General features: G+C 36.9%; 3 protein-coding genes across 4 annotated transcripts; 1 reads left to right on the forward strand and 2 right to left on the reverse strand.

Annotated features, from left to right (window-relative positions):
• Positions 1–679: 679 nt before the first annotated feature.
• Positions 680–11,016, reverse strand: LOC141811509 (general transcription and DNA repair factor IIH helicase subunit XPD). Of its 2 annotated transcripts, none has more exons than XM_074699532.1 (11): positions 10,032–11,016; positions 9,583–9,665; positions 9,088–9,491; positions 8,814–9,007; positions 7,520–7,661; positions 7,330–7,454; positions 4,081–4,170; positions 3,019–3,097; positions 2,823–2,899; positions 1,216–1,324; positions 680–887 (listed from the first exon to the last, which is right to left on the reverse strand). In XM_074699532.1, the coding sequence occupies exons 1-11, from the start codon at positions 10,856–10,858 to the stop codon at positions 774–776; spliced, it is 2,244 nt and encodes a 747-aa protein (XP_074555633.1). In that variant the 5' UTR covers positions 10,859–11,016; the 3' UTR covers positions 680–773. The 2 variants fall into 2 exon arrangements, with proteins under 2 accessions (XP_074555633.1, XP_074555632.1); XM_074699531.1 differs by having other exon boundaries at positions 7,520–7,700.
• Positions 11,017–13,405: 2,389 nt separating this feature from the next.
• On the forward strand, positions 13,406–14,668 carry LOC141811578 (uncharacterized). Its single transcript, XM_074699599.1, has one exon. The coding sequence runs from the start codon at positions 13,406–13,408 to the stop codon at positions 14,666–14,668; it is 1,263 nt and encodes a 420-aa protein (XP_074555700.1).
• Positions 14,669–15,062: 394 nt separating this feature from the next.
• On the reverse strand, positions 15,063–17,004 carry LOC141811826 (arsenate reductase 2.2). The gene is made up of 3 exons (XM_074699884.1): positions 16,886–17,004; positions 16,665–16,803; positions 15,063–15,439 (listed from the first exon to the last, which is right to left on the reverse strand). The coding sequence occupies exons 1-3, from the start codon at positions 16,966–16,968 to the stop codon at positions 15,269–15,271; spliced, it is 393 nt and encodes a 130-aa protein (XP_074555985.1). The 5' UTR covers positions 16,969–17,004; the 3' UTR covers positions 15,063–15,268.
• Between the last annotated feature and the right edge of the window lie 761 nt (positions 17,005–17,765).

The raw sequence follows: 17,765 nt of genomic DNA on the forward strand, positions 1-17,765 counted from the left end.
ACATTGCCTCGATTTCATCGATTCGATCCTTATCCACACAAGTCGTAATCAACTCAACTATGCCTTGGAGGCTAAGGGTGCTTATTCAGTTTAGATAAAAATGAATCTAATCGAAACAAATTAAATCAAATTGAAGTTCTATAGATTTTTTTAAGAAAAAAATAAATTGAACTGAATAAATATATAAATTGAATTGCAATTAAATTGAGATATTTGGTGTAAGTAAAATCAACAAGTTTGTGTCAAAAATAAAAATTCAGGCCATAAAAAATTACAATTAAATAACAAAATAAAATAATTGTAATATTTAGTCACACGTGCAGTCTAATTTGAACGCAATCAACAATTTCAGTGCAATTTATGTGCTCATTCGGCTCGCATTCATTCATTAAAACATCGATAATCAACTAGAATTTTATCATTTTATTTAGTTGTATTTCTAGTCCTTTTGGTTTGGTTGAGGCTTAACCAGAGTACACTGAGAGTCAAGAAAAAAAAAAAATCAAATTTAAATTTATTTTTAAAAAAAATAAATTGAGCCACCAATAAACATATTTAATATAAAACTATAAATTTCACTAATTTATCTAAAAAATAAATCTATTCAATAAACAATTGTGAGTTTCACTAATTTATCTAAAAAATAAATCTATTCAATAAAAAAATTGTGAATTTCACTATTAATTAAATTAATTCATCCTTAAAAAGTAACATTTGGGTACAAAATTTCTTGGATAAATTAAGAGCACAAGCAAAAATATAAGCTGGAAAAGCTAAAACAAATCCATGGCATCATGTGGTATTCTTTCCACGTCTTCTTGTGTTAGGAGAGTTTTCTTGGCCCCACTGCCTGCCTTATCGTAAGGTTGGGCCATCCTTCGAAGGAACTTTAACCATGCAAAAACGAAATAGACAGTATAAACATCTTTTGCAAAATGTATCTGACACAGAAAGATTGTAATATCCATGTAATTTTAAGATGCAATATGTTGGATAAAAGCATCAAAAAACAACACCTCGAGAAGAACCATTTATTCATGAATTATACACAGTTAACTGACAAAGTTGGATCTTTGGAGCTAAAAGAAGGCAAGTAGTGTAAATAGGAAGAAATTTTACTTCCAGATCAAATTAATTACTGTTATCAATAATTCGGTATCAAAGATGGCTCAATTCTTCAAAACTAAATCTTGAAGAATGGAATTGTAAACTTACCTCTCGTGCTATGTGCAAAGCCATGTCAGTGCTAAGATTAAGATGCGCATCGCGTAAATGTGACAGTATCCAACCTGGCAATTTAGAGCGTTTATCATGACGGCTATATCTGCAGAAGCATCGAAGACGTCAATGGCCAGATAGAAATACAAAACTGTGGATTTGAGGGATAACAAATTAGAGAGCAACATTATCATACGCGAGAGAGATATGAACTACTTTAGTATAATTTCAATTCTTGAAAACAGGCTTGAAACTACCTTATACCAAGTCATTGCAGTTGAAAAGTAAAGGGCTTAAAGATAATGCAACAAGAGAAATACAGCATAATCACATGGAGAATTTTGGATTATCAACAAATATATAAAGGGCTTTGAATTACCAACTTGAGCATTTTGAGCCATGTGGTTATGGCCCATGAGGTTATCAAACAAGTTCTGCTATTGGATCCGCTCATGGCATACCCTGAGAAAGATTTTAAAACTTCCAAACATTCTTTCATTCAGACCTTTAGTACTGTAGAACACGCACTATTTCCAAAAATGGCTTTCTGACTTCCAAATGTGACTTCTAGGCTAGTCATTGTTGTCTACAATGACTAATATACACCTGCTAACATATTTAAAAATTGGGAGGATGATCCGCCAACAGATTTTCAATAGAGCATTTATCCAGTAGACAGCAAACTATTAGAAGATGAGCAAGTGTATGGATGAAGAGGAGAAAAGCCTCCGAACACACAAGTGACTAGATGCTGCAACCAAATGAGACGCTAAATATTCTGCATCATGATGAGATCAGATGCAGCCTATTTCAGGCCTTACAGTCATCAAGATATACAATAATTCTTCTAAATGTTCAAAAGGTGAAATAGATGGTAATGGAGATTTGCAAAACCTTATTCTTCACTTCAAAATTGTGTTATTATTTCCTCAACTTGTCTCGCTCATGATTTTGTAATTTTTATGTTAATTTTCCCTCTCTCCCCTCCCCCTCCTTTAACAAACTCAGCCTTAGGTGCCCCCTCCTCCAGGCACAGCGCAACAGTAAGAGGCACGGTAATTTACCCATGCATCCAGGGTTCGATTCTCATGTTGGGACTTATGCCCGCAATGCTCGAACTACTACAACCGAACTGCCGTGTTAGGAGCCGCTGCGCTTCCTGATTTACCCAATGGGCGAACTGGGGGTAAAGCTGCCCACCTCCAGGACTAGTTGGATCCAAAGCCCAGATACGTGGATTAACAAAAAAAACAGCCTTAGGGTAGTCAAGCTCGAGCAAATAAAGCCTCAGTTTGATGAAGGATGTTATAACATACAAGTGTTTGGTTAATCCAATTATTTATGGAATTCAGAAGCCCATATGATTGTGATACACGTTACACATTTATTTGATTTCCCATGTTATGCAGGTAAAATATGGAGTTAGCATCGGTGTGACTTCAACTCTTCTTATTTGGTTAGTCCCAAATGCTTCATCTTTCATCCCAATGTTCACTTTTCTCACCTAGATTGCATTATTCTACTTTCTTTTGTTGATAAAACCATCTGAGAAATCAAGAAATGAAAATAAATGATTTAATTAAATTGTCAACAAAATAAATTACCTTTTATCAGCAAATATCATCATCCCATAATCTGATTTAGAACGAATTACACGGCCAACACATTGTGCAGCTTGCCTCTGTTTCAAAATAAATAACAACAACATTCCTCTTTTTCAAACTAAGCATACCACACAATCATGACTTGTGCAATAGCTAATTGTATAAGACCTGAATAAAAGGGCCAAATTGGACATACCAAAGCATCAAAAGTAAGAAAATCACCCTCTTTTATCTGGAATGTCTCACGCAAATACTCTAACCTAGCAAGCAAAATTCTGGCAAACCCCAAAGGAAGGTATGTGAATTCCTCAACAACATTAAAAAAAATGGTAATTGAAAAAATAAAATAAAAACAAGAACCACAAGTGTTGCAATATGTGACAAGAATAAGTATTGAACAACATAAGGTCACAAAAACTATATACATCAATTTATTAAAAGAAAAAAATGACTACAACAATGATAATGCTTCTCATTATGTCAACTAAAAGACTTGATGCATAAGATAGGCTAAATATTTAAAAAGAAAAAGATGATTATCTCTGTAGCCCTTGGTTTAGTATGTGTGGTTCAGAGACGACTGCAGTGATTGTAGTCTTCAGTTTACACAAAAATTCATAGCACTAGATTTACTATGTCTACTTGAAGGGAGGAAGACAGGAAAGAAAGGAAAAGTGTTGAGGAAGAAAGAGAGTGGAGAAGAACGATTCCTTTTGTTTTATCTACTTGAAAGGAGATGAAAAAAGAGAAAATGAGATAAAATGACAAGTTTAACACTTTGACTGTTATTTCCAAGACATGCAACGTTAAACCACTGTTTCCAACCGTTTTCCACTCTTTTTCCCCTCTTCCAACCATTTTGGAAGGAATCAAAGGTGAGGAAAAAAGAGCCAAGGTAAGTTGTTCCCTTCTTTTCCCTTGTTGTTCTACCACCTAAGTAGACAAGGGAAATGATTACTTTCCCTCCTCCCTTGCTTCTATTTGAGCTCCCATCTTCTCAAGTAGAGACAGCTTTAAGGTAACAAACAAACCATGCAAGGACAATAAGAATAGGAATGGCCTTGGTAAAGCACACAAAGTGTCAAATTAGAAATATTGCCAATGAAAACTATCACTCCCTAATTCATAAAACATCCAAAGTGATGATTGAGCAAAGGTGCTTCAAAATTTCCTCATTCCAAACAACCAAACTAGAGAGGCAAGATGGGTAGGGTGGGGCCCATATCTAGTGATGACATGACAATTAACATAAGATTACCTGCTAAGTGTATACTGGAAAGGAACCCCAAACATGATAACAAGTCTTCCATAGTGTCGATCAAAATCTATACCTTCAGCAACTTTACCCCTGCAATAGCATATGAATTAACTCTTAATATTGAGTTCTTAGCAAAGATACCAAGAAGAATGCGTACACTGAAATGTGCATCTGAAATAAGACAAAAATACAATAATACAATAATATCTAATTAGGTAGTTACTAGAAAACACTAATCCAAGAAATTGAAAGTTCTCATTAAATGACTTGATTTTTCCACACAGGAGCTAACCTAGCATGTCTAGACTTCTATAACCATAATATTCTTTATTTACCTGTTCAGTCTTCATACTGCTAAGTTAGTGGATCACCAAACTACATAATATGTTATGTAACAAATAATTAATATACTTATCTTAATATATTTATATTTTACTATTTAGTAGGAACTTATGTATAGCATTCAAAATTTGCAATATCTAGTTTGCTGTTCTTTGATGTTTTAAATGTAACATAGCTTTGTTAGTTTTTTAACATTATTTCGATTTCAATAGACAATCTTATTATTTTCTTTATACCATTTGCCCTATTAATTGTAAGTTATTGCTTCTTAATAGAATATGCCATTGATAATTTAATCAGTTATGTTTATAAAGTGTCAACAAATGGACTGTGTATCCTCTCATATACACACCTCCCCATTGTCTTTATTTACCACACATCTCATCAGTAAAAATTGGAGTAGAGTTTTCTTTTTCTGCTTTCTTCACAGCAGCAAATTTGTTACTTCATACTACTTCCTTCTGAAGCTCCACTGAAGCAGAAACATCAGCAGCTAGACACTATTGTGCCACTACATATGACTCCATGTCAACGGAGAGAACTCCTCGATTGCAACACATTTTCCCCCTTTTCCACTCCCATTTCTTTCTCATTTCCTCTTTCCTTTTTTGCAGAAACAAACTAAATCCATTTCTTCAACCAATGCTCTGTATAATATTGTTGCCAATTGAAGCTTAACTTTAGTTGCCCTATGTTGACCTTTCAATTGATTTTCAAAGATATTAGTCAATCAAATAGACCAACTTCATGGGAAAAATCAAATCAGCATCTCATTGATCTAAAATTGAAAGCAGTCAATTCTCAATACTATGTTGCATATGAAACATTTAGAAAGAACTATCTTCAACAGAAAGCATTATCAATAAAAAAGATTAATTTTGTATAATCAGTTTGGATTTGGAAACACATCATTTTTTGGTATTGGTTTTGATTTTTGAGTAAAGAGGATGAAGGAATAGAGGCTGTTACTAATACTATCTCATTCCCTCTCAATCCTAACATCAAAGGTGTGAGGGACTGGCATAGATACATGTAGAATCCCTAGAGAAAACTCAATCCAATCCAAAATGTCAACACACTTAAATAGAGACCTCCTTTGATACTTGAGCAAGCCAATCGGACCTCACTTGACCATTGGAAGTAAAGGGATGAGATTACTTTACTCTAATTATTTTAAAAAATATACTAATGCCAGAATGATAGTATCATTGACCTAAAGCAATTGAACTAATCGAACATTTGAACCAAGCCAAGTAACCATATAGTTTAAACTTTAAATTCAACTTCAATAACTGCTAGCAGATAATGATACCTCCGAGAGAAACTGAGAGAAGTGACTATAACCTTTCTGAAGGAAAGCTGTTTCTCACAAGTCCAAGGTATCTTTTTCATTTTGATGAGAAACTCTATTCAGCAGGGCACTTTTAGCTACCAACACCAAAAAAATACGAAAAGGGATTTTGGTGTTTGAAGATACCTAGGAACACATTGTTGGTGACTAAAAATCTCTTAAATGGCATAAATGGAACACAAGTCACCAGCAACACCTATAGAAATAATGTATACACCAATTCTTTAGTGTTGCCTCCAAGATTGAGAGATTGAGATACTACTTAGAAACTGATAGTGAGTTTGCAAGTTTCCAGACTAATTTTGCTCCTAGTTGTGAACCAAATTATTTAGATCAATTTAGGCATTGGAATATTAATCTTAAGATCCAAATGACAATCTTGACAGCCATGGTTGCCTCCCACACATCTACATGATTTCTCATACCGCAACTTCATTGACCCGAATCCACATTCCACTATAAACTGAAACCATCGGACAAATCAAAGGCTACAACGATGTGAAGAGCATAAAGAAAGAAAGACCATCAAATGCATTGTTAAGCAGGATAGTTGGCAAGCTAAATCATTCATCTGTAGGTGATAGGGAAACACACTAACAAAAAACCCAACTTATCTAGTAGAACTAAAAATATCAACTTAGATAATGAATAGAAATGCATCTTAATCATGAGCCTTGTACCATACCTAAAACAATTTGACACTAATGAAGGATAAGCATATTTCCATTTCCCTACAGAGTAGTTCTTCAAAGATTTCAGAATAATTCATAAAAACTGTCAAATATTATGCAATCGGAATATTGGATAATAACTCAATTTGTGTCATATACCAAAATCTTCATATTATAAATAGTAGCACGTTGTCTTAATCAAACAGCTAAAAAAAGTCAAAGACACATCTACTGCAGTTTCCATTAGTAAAAAGAAAAACAAGATGTTAAATGCTATTCTACCACACAGTGAAAGGTTGAATGTAGCAGTAGCTCTAGAAGCTTTCTACAATGTTTACTATCTTAACACCATCAACGTGTAGAAGTATACATAAAAAAAATCTCAGTTTACCTTAGTTCCTTGAGTTAATTATGCAATAAGATGATCAAAACAATATTAAACTATCTAAAAATGCAATGAATTCATGGCAAGGACAAAATAAATAATAACTCAAGGTTACAATAACAACATCATTGAAATCAAGTTAGTGTTGTACCAACTATTTGAGGTCAACTACATGAATCTTATCCATCCATTGAATTCTACACTCTATACAAGGTCATATTCAAATTAACTAAATCTTGATTAATGCTTTCTTTGACCAACAAGAAAATGTACATAATCTGAAAAAAAACAGAGTCTAAGTGAATGCAAATTTATCAAAAAACAATGTTCATGTTAAGCCACTTGATTTAACTTTTAACATCCTGCAAGCTAAATAACTGAAGACATGAATGCAGAGTAGCAGAGACAGTCAAATTCTTGATGGAATAGGTGTTTATTACTATTCATTCATTGCCAAGGAGAAGTAAACAGAAAAATGTTAATTAAAAAGGGAAAAGTACCTTGCAACTGAGAAAAATACAGCCCCTCGTCCACAATCACATGCTCTACGATAGTTATCGAGGGCCAGTGTAGTCTCTACTACATCTTGAGTTTCAATAAATACTAGCTTATGTTGCATCACATCCTGCAGAAACACTTGTTAGAAATATCATTAAGTAGGTTGTTCTTTACATACGGATCAAAATCCACCTGTAAAATTCCCATTTCATTCCAACTGTTAACGATTCCATCCATATAGGAGTAACTAACAAAGAAACAGACAATGCCATCTGGAACCGCACCAACCATCTCCAGCAATAATTTCCCATAATTCCTCACAACTCCTAGATCACTGCGCATGTCAAATTTTGTACTTACTGGTAGCTGGTCACTGCAACATAGATTACGAACTAATGATGTGGATTTTTCACCGGCACCACTAACAAAAGTAAGGAACTTAAATGTTTGGACACGTACTATGAAAGAAAACTGAAAAGTTTGATGTCTCAAACACCCAAAAATAGTAATAATGTTATGTGTAGGACTTTTCCTATCTTTTAAAGTTTTATTTGAGCATGAGGCTTATGTTCCAGGGACAGCCAAGGAAATAACTATAAAAACTCCTAAAACTTACCTAGAACGAAGATTTGTTAGGTTTAGGTTGGGGGAGAGGGAAGACGATATAGCAATGAGGAAACTGGGACATTCTTCTCCAGTGATTTAGGCTTGTTAGAAAGAATCTCAATAGCACAAGGACACCTCTGAAAATAACAATTAAGGAAGGATCTGAAACCTTTTTTTTAAACATGGTATAGCATTGTTCCCTCTACAATTAGAACATTGTTCATCAGCTTATTTTTATAAATAAATACTAAAACATTTTCCCTCTACCTTAGGCACCTTCTTACTTTCAAAATTTTATTATATAACTTAGGCAATCAAATTATATCTCGATCTCCTAAATTCTAACAAACTTAAATAGGAATATCATCCAAACAAACACTTTTACCTACCTTCATTTTCTTTAACCTACCTTCTATAATTCCTAAATTTGATACAATTTTTAGTAACTAAAACCATTTATTTTGTAGAGTGCTCATTGAATAGTTTATAAAATCTTTTTCATCTCTCCTTAATTGCATTATCATCAAAAAATAAACCCTTTGAATTTCCATCTTTTTACGCATCCAACATTATTTATATATTTACATTTGTTGTGTGAGTACCAAGGTAATATTGATATAGATTTGTGATACTTAACTGTGATATTGATATTCTTGCGCATATCTATTTACATAATACTAATTATGCAGTGGTGGAACTTATCCCTTTGTGGGATAGCAAATCAATGAAGTGTGGTAAATAATAAATTTTTTGAGAAAAACATAGAACTTCAAATAGAACAATGAACAGTTTAGAGAAAGTAAGCAGACTAACTCATGGCATATTATTGCATTCAGCCATGTCAACAGCACAACAAAATGTTACAATATTGCAGTTATACCTTCCACGCGTTAGAACCATTGGGCATATGCAATCCCTTGTCAAAGACATAGTAAAGCTTCTACTTATGACTGGGTTGAAATTCAAAAGACGAGGATATAGGTCAATAGGGCTTAGAGTTCCAGAAGTAATTATGACTGACTGAAAGCGATCAAAGACAGGCTTTATTGCAATAGAAGCATCATGACAGCTGAGCTGCAATTCCAAAATAACCAGTGAATAACACAAAAACATTTAGTCATTAAGGAAACCAAATAAAGGAGAGAACTAGCCACCTGCAATACTGGGTCAGGAATATGAGGCATCCGCTCATCAAATGGTTCAATGATTATTGAGAAGCCCCGAGTATATGTACCAATTAGTGTTGCAAAGTCACAAACTGTCTGAATGTGCAGGAACTCATCTGTGTCAGTAATTTCAAGTGTAAGCATGAGTGAGTGCAAGCGATCATAGCAGAATCTAAGCATTTTCTGATCAATTCCAGCCTGGGAATTCACTGAAGCAACAAAGGCGACAGGTCCTTCTGTCTCAACATTTTCTGTTTCCAGACGACCATTCAGGTATTGCACTAGCCTTCTTAAAACAGAGAGAAAATGCTCAGCTCTCCTTATATTTCCAGGCACAGCCTCCTTCAAAATGTTATCAGGCAGGGCAGGGTTCCCAAGCCAGGCATCAGTTACTAAAGGAAAAAGGACGTGTATGTCACAAATAGCCAAAAGCAGATCCAAACCCATGGATCTCAAATATAAATAGTAAGCTAGGAAACGTACTAGCTAAATTTCCTCTCTGTGCTAGTCCTTCCACAAGTCTATTGTATTCTGCACGCAGTCTGGTAGCATCTGTTGCCTTAAACCTTCCTAACAAATGAAGCTTATATCATATTCAGCAATAATCATCTTTAAAATGCATGGAGAAACACAGCCAAGCATTACTTAAAACAAATGTTTGTTTCTCTTCTAAACCTTTAACGCAATGAAAAATTTATCCAGTATTAAAGCAGATAGCAAGGCAAGAATCAAAATCATTCTGGCAATGAAATAAGAAAAAAAAACAAGAATCAATATGAATATATCAGTAATACATGTTTGTTGACACATCATAGAAAGAACAAAGGATTTAGAACAGAATTAAAGAAGAGTGCGACATGATATCCATCAAAACGTCAAACTAAAAAGACTGTAAAATGAGGATAAAAGGGAAAAAAAGAAATTTGGATTACCTATCGATCTCCTGAGCCATGCGGTTGAGATTCCTGGTTGCACCGTCTAGCGTCTGCCTTCGGACGCTAACGCTGAGAGCCTCGATGCACACATTGTCGATGTTGTGGGCCTCGTCAAACACGACGACACATTCCTTCTGCATCTCCTTGGATATAATGCTAGCGACCTTAGGGTCGAGTAAGTACTGGTAACTATAGACCACGACATTGGCGTGGCGGATGGTCTGCCGCGCAAGGAAGTAGGGGCACCAGCCCCTTTCTCTGCTGAAGGCACGGAGGTCCTGGAGCGAGTACACTCCGGCAGGAAGTAAGACGGCCGCATTGGACGAGGAAGCGGCACGGTCGAAACTTTCAAAGAAGTCGCAGGTGGGCACGCCAGGGTTCTCGGCGGCTGCGGCCCGGACCCAGCTGGCCGTGAGGCGGCGACAGGCGGAGTCGACGGAATCGCGGGAGGCTGCAGATAGTGCGATGGGGTTGATGCATAGGTTCTTCCGGGAGGATAGTCCGAGAGCTAGGAGGGAGCTGCGGAGTTCGGAGGGAAGGTGGGAGAGGAAGAGGCGGAGCTCGGCGAGGGTTTTCTCCATTTCGTGGACGGTTCGGGTGCAGTAGATAAGTTTCAGCGGACCACGGTCGCTGGCGCGGGAAAGGGAATAGCTGGTGATGAGGGAGAGTAGGGCGATGGTCTTGCCGGTGCCGGTGGGCATCTCGAGCAGGCAGTGACCGCGGGCATCGAGGGCGCGCTTCAGCTCCACCATGTACTCGTACTGCTCCGGATAGATGTGGTCGTAGGGGAAGTACACTGTAACATCGTCGATCTTGAACTTCATGTTTGCTTCTTCCACTCCCTTCGATGTCGATTTGATTGCTTTGAGATCGATAGAAAAAAGGGATCTTGTTCTTGTTTTTGATCTCGGTAACGGCGGCTAGATAGTTAGGGTTGCGAAGTAAGGAGGAGGAGGAGGAAGGAGAATAGGAGGAGGGGGAGGAGGACGAGCTGGTGGCGGTGGCGGTGGCGGTGGCGGTGGCGGTGGCGGGAGCGTATGGCTTTCGCCTTATGGTTGGGGGTTTACAGCGATCGGCGGCGGAAACCGAGCTTCTTTAATTATATTTTACCCTCGAAATTTATTAGTTTTGCAAAATGCTTCTAAATTTTAAGATTATTCAAATGTTCTTTAAAAAGTTATAAATTTCATCCTTAATTTACCATTATTAAATGGCTCAATAAATATACGATAATGGAAACTTTTAACTCTAATAAGGAAGATATATTTCTCATTATCTTCGTTTCACAAGTCACTTTTGAAGCATACCAAACATGACTTAAATTGATAAGAGGTTGGTCGAGCACCTAGTTTGTAGAATCATGATCTCACACATTAATTTGGGATCATGACCATATTAATCGAGATCGAATTGTAAAATCGTACGATCCTATTAGAATTTCTTAAAATTTAATGATACATTATTAATAATTTAAAAAATATTATTTATATATAAATAAATTAATAATTATATATATATATAATCATCGACATTCAATAGATGATATTATCTTATGTATAAATTTAAATTACTAACAATTTAATTGTCATAATAGCACAATAACAATCAATAATATATATATATATATATATATTACCTTAGTGGCCAGTGAAAAATTTTCATGGGGTCAAGCCGGTCACCCCCAAAGATAATCAATTGGACTAACTGGGATTTATTATTTTTAATAATATTTATATTTTTATATCACAAAATAAAAAAATATAAAATTTCTATTGATACAATAATAATAGTCGCATTCAACTTCAAGAATATTCTCTTAATTCATAAGATGGCTCAGTTTAAATGCCAACAAAGTAGTTGACATGGCGAAAACTATTGAAACCTTTGATTCAAACCAAACAATCTTCTAAAGTCTGTAGAATAGTAGGCAATAAGGATCCAAAAATTTATAGTTTTGAGAGAAAAAATGATGGGATATTATTGATAAAAAATTAATGTAAAAAACATAATTGACATGGCGAAAACTTTTGAAACCTTTGATTCAAACCAAACAATCTTCTAAAGTCGGTAGAATAGTAGGCAATAAGGATCCAAAAACTTATAGTTTTGAGAGAAAAAATGATGGGATATTATTGATAAAAAATTAATGTAAAAAAAGTAGTTGACATGGTGAAAACTATTGAAACCTTTGATTCAAACCAAACAATCTTCTAAAGTCTGTAGAATAGTAGGCAATAAGGATCCAAAAACTTATAGTTTTGAGAGAAAAAATGATGGGATATTATTGATAAAAAAATTAATGTAAAAATAATTAATCAGACAAGTTTAAATAGTCTTGGAACCCTAACTCTGTAAAAATGAAAATAAACTAAATTATAAAATAGTCCAAAAACAATATAAATAAATGGAAATCTTTTAAAGCTCCGGAAAAACTTTAAATAATTTTTTTAGGTATGAAATAAGACCATTATGAGTTTTACCCAATAATTAATTGTAAATCTTTGAAAATGCTTCAATTTGATATATTATAAATCTCGTAATTCAACCTGAGTCAAAAATTATGATCTCTCAAAACTTCTACAGATTCTACTCCAATTATGTTGCGATCATATTGATCTTGCTCCGATCCTACTTATCCTGCTCTAATTCTACTATTGCAAAATAATCATGTACATTATAGGATCAATTTGGTGTTTCAGGTTGTAGGATCGTGCGATTCTATACTCCAAGATCACAATTTTACAAACACAGGTCTAGCATCAACTTGGGCTTGACATAGCTGGCTCGGCGTAGCTCTAGCCATCTAACTTCATTTTTAAAATAAGTTACCAAATTAAAAATCTCTTGAAATTTTAAAAAATATTATTACATTTATTTTTATTAAATATTTATTATTTATAATTAGTACTAAGTCGCATTTCACATTGAATGGACACTTCTAGATGTAGGCTAGATTTACATCTCTATACAAGTTCTATTTACAAGTCTAATGTATTTGTGTTTCACTACACTTAAGCTACATATAATTAAATAATATTCAATAATTGAAAACTATATTAAAATCTTAATAAGTTTTTTAGAATTTGTATAGCAACATTAGTTTATAAGACTCATAGAATTACCATCCTTCTAGAAGTTGACTTTTCTTTTTTGATACCACGTTATCACGTTTTGTAATATTCAAGTGTTGTGAATATAAATTTAAAATTTTTTTATATATTTTTAATTATCTCAAAGGTCGTTGCTTGGAATCGATGGAGGGCGAAGGCGGAGTAGGAAGAACACACCACCGTGAAACGAAGCAGAGTTGAGAACGGTCGTCGACCGCCGGAGATCGCTGCATGCATCCGCCTGCCTCCAACTCGACTACGATGCCATGGCGATGGCGGCATTTGCCTCTGCCTCTCCTCCTCTTGCTTCTCCCTTTCTTCTTCTCCCTCCTCTCCCTCCTCCTCGTCCAGAGCAACTGCTTCGCCATCATCCGCCGCCTCCACCACTCTCGATCATCCTCTCCACCAGTCAATCCTACGCCTTTACGCGCCTTCCGGCGAGAATCCGGCCTCCCGGACCCCGACGTCCACCAAAGGTTCCACCTTTACGCCGCCTCAGCCGGCGGCCGGCGGCCGTCAGGCTCACCTGTTTCCGCCCGCATGTCGAAGAAGCAGAGGAGCAGGGCGCAGGTGCTGGCGGTTATGAGGGAGCTAACGCGCAGCGCCCGCTCGAGGCGGTTCTCCAAGCGCGCCGCGGACTTCTTCGCCGGGCATCAATGTAAAGATCGCTTCTTTATGGTTTGGCTTGCTCCCCTGCACGGGTTCGGCCGGCGGGAGCTGTTCGCCGTCGAGAGCGTGTTCCACTCCCACCCGAACGCCTGCTTGCTCATCGCCTCCGCCACCATCGACTCCGGCGCCGGCGCTCTCCTGCTCAAGCCGTTTGTCGACAGCGGCTTCCGCGTCCGCGCGCTCGCCCCGGACATCGCCTACCTCCTCGGCGCCACGCCGGCGGCGATCTGGTTCAAACGGCTCCAGCGAGGAGAGATTGACCCCGGCGACATCTCCCTCGGCCAGAACCTTTCCAACTTGCTCCGTCTCGCCCTCCTGTACAAATACGGAGGCGCCTACGTCGACACCGATGTCATCGTGCTGCGGAGCTTCTCCGCGCTGCGGAACGCCATCGGAGCTCAGGGCGTGGACGCCCGGACGCAGAACTGGACGCGGCTCAACAACGCCGTGATGGTGTTCGACAGAGAGCATCCCCTGCTGTACGAGTTCATGAAGGAGTTCGCGCAGAGCTTCGACGGCCGGAAATGGGGTCACAACGGGCCGTATCTGGTGTCGAGGGTGGCGACGAGAGTGGCGGGGAAGGCTGGATACAGTTTCAGCGTGCTACCGCCGGCGGCATTTTACCCGGTGGGGTGGATAAAGATAGAGAGGCTATTCGCGAGGCCACGGGACCGTAACCAATCCAGGTTGGTGGCGGAGAATCTCGATTGGATTCAACGGCGGAGTTACGCCGTCCATCTGTGGAACAAGAAAAGCAGCGGGTTTAAGGTGGAAGAGGGGAGCGTGATCAGTAGACTAATGGCAGCCTGTTGCGTGTTCTGTAACTTCTCTCAGCCTGCTGCGAAGGCAGCTTAATTCTGGGGACGAAGAGATTTTATATGATGATTTTTTATTTGTAAAACTCTAATTTGTGCAGTACACAAATTATGATCTCCAGAATCAATATGATTCTCATCCAATTGGATCAGGTTCTCAACAAAATTATGGTAAGATCCACAGATTAATATCATCTAGATTTCTGGAATTTCTAAACTATGCAGTTTGAATATTTAAAATGAAAGATCAACTTCAGCAAAAGGTAAGATCCACAAACAAAATTATTATCTCCAGAATCAATATGATTCTCATCCAATTGGATCAGGCTCTCAAACAAAATTATGGCAAGATCCACAGATTAATATCATCTAGATTTCTGGAATTTCCAAACTATGCAGTTTGAATATTTAAAATGAAAGATCAACAAATAAGTGGTCTCACATGTCCATTACAAGGTCAACTTGCTTATCTCATGAAGCCTGCCATGATAACATGGTAAATAAAATTGTCTGCGAGTGCAAAGCGTAGTCGCAACTCGAACATAATAACGAGAACTATCTTATCAGATCAATCTTCACCCAATATTGATGGCAATTTAATAGTGTATTCATGAACTTTGATAAGTTCTTCACCTAATTTCTAAGCCCAATTACCTGTGCAAGGATTAGTAGTGCATTGGCAAACAGGGTTGCCAGAGGCATGCCAGCCATTAAAGCCGCGATCCAAAACCATCACATTGTTGATTCCTGCGTCTTCCTTTGTCTCTGATAAATAATCCAAAAACATACGTGCACATGTCGGACCTCGAACCTGCAAAGCATTGCATTCCCACATAGCACATGAGAACTAAAGCTGTTTCAATTAACAATTAACACATGTAAACCTAGAATATTGAAATGCATAACAAGAGGATGCAGCTTATCCAAGTTTTATTTTCAATTGATCTGGTGTTAACTCAGGATGAACTGCAACAGAAACTAAAAAAAGATTTGCTAGTTTTTTGTATGACAATTATGAAACAGCAGCCTTAATTGTGTTCTAACTTCATCTTCTCGTGCCATTCTCAAAGAGAAAGATAATTAACTGACAAAAAGAAGGAAATAAAGGACTTTGCCTTTGTTTCAATAATTTGGTAACAGCTATATTCACCATTTCCTGATCTCAAACTGATCTCCCTCAAAGACAATGTTCAAGGTGCTTATGGTTTTCTTCTATCTCATTCATCACCTCTTATTGGATAATACATCTCTGCATTACGTTTAAGAACACAATAGAAAAATAACTCCCTTTTAGTCCTTGCTCAATATGATCCCTAATTTTCCATGAAAGGAACTAGACATATCTATACTGTTTTCTTGATAATTCTAGGAATCCATCTTGATGATCTCACCTGTGCCAAGTAGGAACTGTCACTAACAATCAATAAATATCAGGATTCCTCAATCTTTGAATGATAAATGAAGGATAACATTCATATTGGGGCAAACTCGATGGAAGGTTTCAACAGATAAGGATCTGGGGTGGTCTGTGGGCCTATGGAAAAGCAGCTCTCTTACCATGGCACCTAAGGTTTGTCTTCCTATATAAAAAATAGGAAATCAATGCACAAAATAAACGAAATTCTAATGTACATGCAAAACTCAGTGTCTAACAATTTTTTAATCTATTTTTCTTCTCTCATTTTTGAGACAAGCAGACACTGAGAAGTTCTTCAGATGACAAACCACCACATTGAACCCAAAGTAACAAACTTTTCCGTCATCCCACCATTATTATCTAAAGAAAGCTCCAAAGCTAGTGTAGAAAATGGAAACTTTGATTTTGATCACTAGTACCAATCTCTGAAGCAGTCCTTTAACTAGGAAACACCCGATCCCGTTTCCCTTGTCGATCGAGTTAGTTTTCCCATAGAACTGAAAATGTTTCCAAGAGCCACTAGGCAATCAAGAATCTCCAGATCATTTGGCAAGCTAAAGAATCCGAACAAAGCAAGTGAAAAGCCACCAACAAACGACAAGAGAAGAAAAGGGGCGACCTGGCTGAGGGCGCAATGAAAGACTAGGGTGTCCTTGCCCTTCACAGCGTGGAGAAGGTCCGACATCCTCTCCGAGAAGGTGTCGCTGGCACAGTGAAGCGACCCTGCGATGTGGGCGTCGTAACTCCTCTCCTCGTCCCTGCCCCACTCCACGACGAATCATAATCATTCCACGATCGATCGAAATGGATCTGAAGGCAGTACGCGTCCGGTGCACCTACCTGACGTCGACGATGGCCACGCGAGGGCTGCGGGCGATGGAGATGAGCTGCGCCGCCGTGATGTACGAGAGGCTTCTCGCCATTTCTTGACCTCGCGCCGAGCCGCCCTGTCTTTTCCCCAGTGATTGGGATCGTTTTTATTGGGAAATTTGCCTATTTTCTAAACAACACCTTATAATTTTGAAATCATAAAAAACTGCACTATTTTCCTGAAATTGCTAATGATTGCGAGTGTAATGGCAATAGCTTAAAAGTCTTTGAATTTTTTTAATTAAAAAAATATTTTTAAAATATGATCAATGGGCAATATTTCATTTAAAATCACAAAAAAAAACTTTATTTGAAACTTCTATCAAACTCCAAAAAATTTCTTATTCAAAATGAGTTTGACCATTAAGTTATTTAATTACTTTCATTCAAAATTACGAATTATTATTATTTTTATTTTTAATAGAGGGTAGTAAACTAATCTCTAGACACTTCGAGATCGAAAGGAAAATATAAAAATACAGATAAATAAAATAAAATAATAACAAAAGAGAAGTCTTGCGGTGCAAAGCTCACACATTCCTAGTTAACACAATGAAAGATTCCACACGCCTTCATGCCTTGAAATGCTCGTATCAAACTATCTTAATTGACAGCTATGCCATCGTATTACTTATTTATTAATAATAGATATTTATATATTTTTTTGATAAAAAATTTTACCTCTTTTTTTTTAATTATCAAAACAACACACTCTGTGTATGCTTTAATATTCAAAATATTATTTTATACTATAATTTTGATCGATATTTTGTCACCTTAAAATATATTCGACTAAAACTACTATGACAAAATTTAAAAGACAAGAGCCTTCATTTCTTATTTATTATTA

Source organism: Curcuma longa, chromosome 17 (assembly GCF_044706935.1).
Source record: "Curcuma longa cultivar G26 ecotype Majalengka, Jawa Barat chromosome 17, ITB_CL_G26_1.1, whole genome shotgun sequence".
Lineage (NCBI taxonomy): Eukaryota > Viridiplantae > Streptophyta > Magnoliopsida > Zingiberales > Zingiberaceae > Curcuma > Curcuma longa.

Bases quoted from the DNA above. Each gene is read 5' to 3' on its own strand.
- LOC141811826 (XM_074699884.1), bottom strand. From the start codon at position 16,968: ATGGCGAGAAGCCTCTCGTACATCACGGCGGCGCAGCTCATCTCCATC. The intron at 16,804-16,885 runs GTAGGTGCACCG...GGAGTGGGGCAG, and splicing joins GTGGCCATCGTCGACGTCAG to GGACGAGGAGAGGAGTTACG. The intron at 15,440-16,664 runs GTCGCCCCTTTT...AATGCTTTGCAG, and splicing joins TTCATTGCGCCCTCAGCCAG to GTTCGAGGTCCGACATGTGC.
- LOC141811509 (XM_074699531.1), bottom strand. From the start codon at position 10,858: ATGAAGTTCAAGATCGACGATGTTACAGTGTACTTCCCCTACGACCAC. The intron at 7,701-8,813 runs GTATAACTGCAA...TCTATGTTGCAG, and splicing joins ATGGTTCTAACGCGTGGAAG to TGACCAGCTACCAGTAAGTA. The intron at 1,325-2,822 runs GTAATTTATTTT...ATGCTTCTGCAG, and splicing joins ATGATATTTGCTGATAAAAG to ATATAGCCGTCATGATAAAC.
- LOC141811578 (XM_074699599.1), top strand. From the start codon at position 13,406: ATGCCATGGCGATGGCGGCATTTGCCTCTGCCTCTCCTCCTCTTGCTT.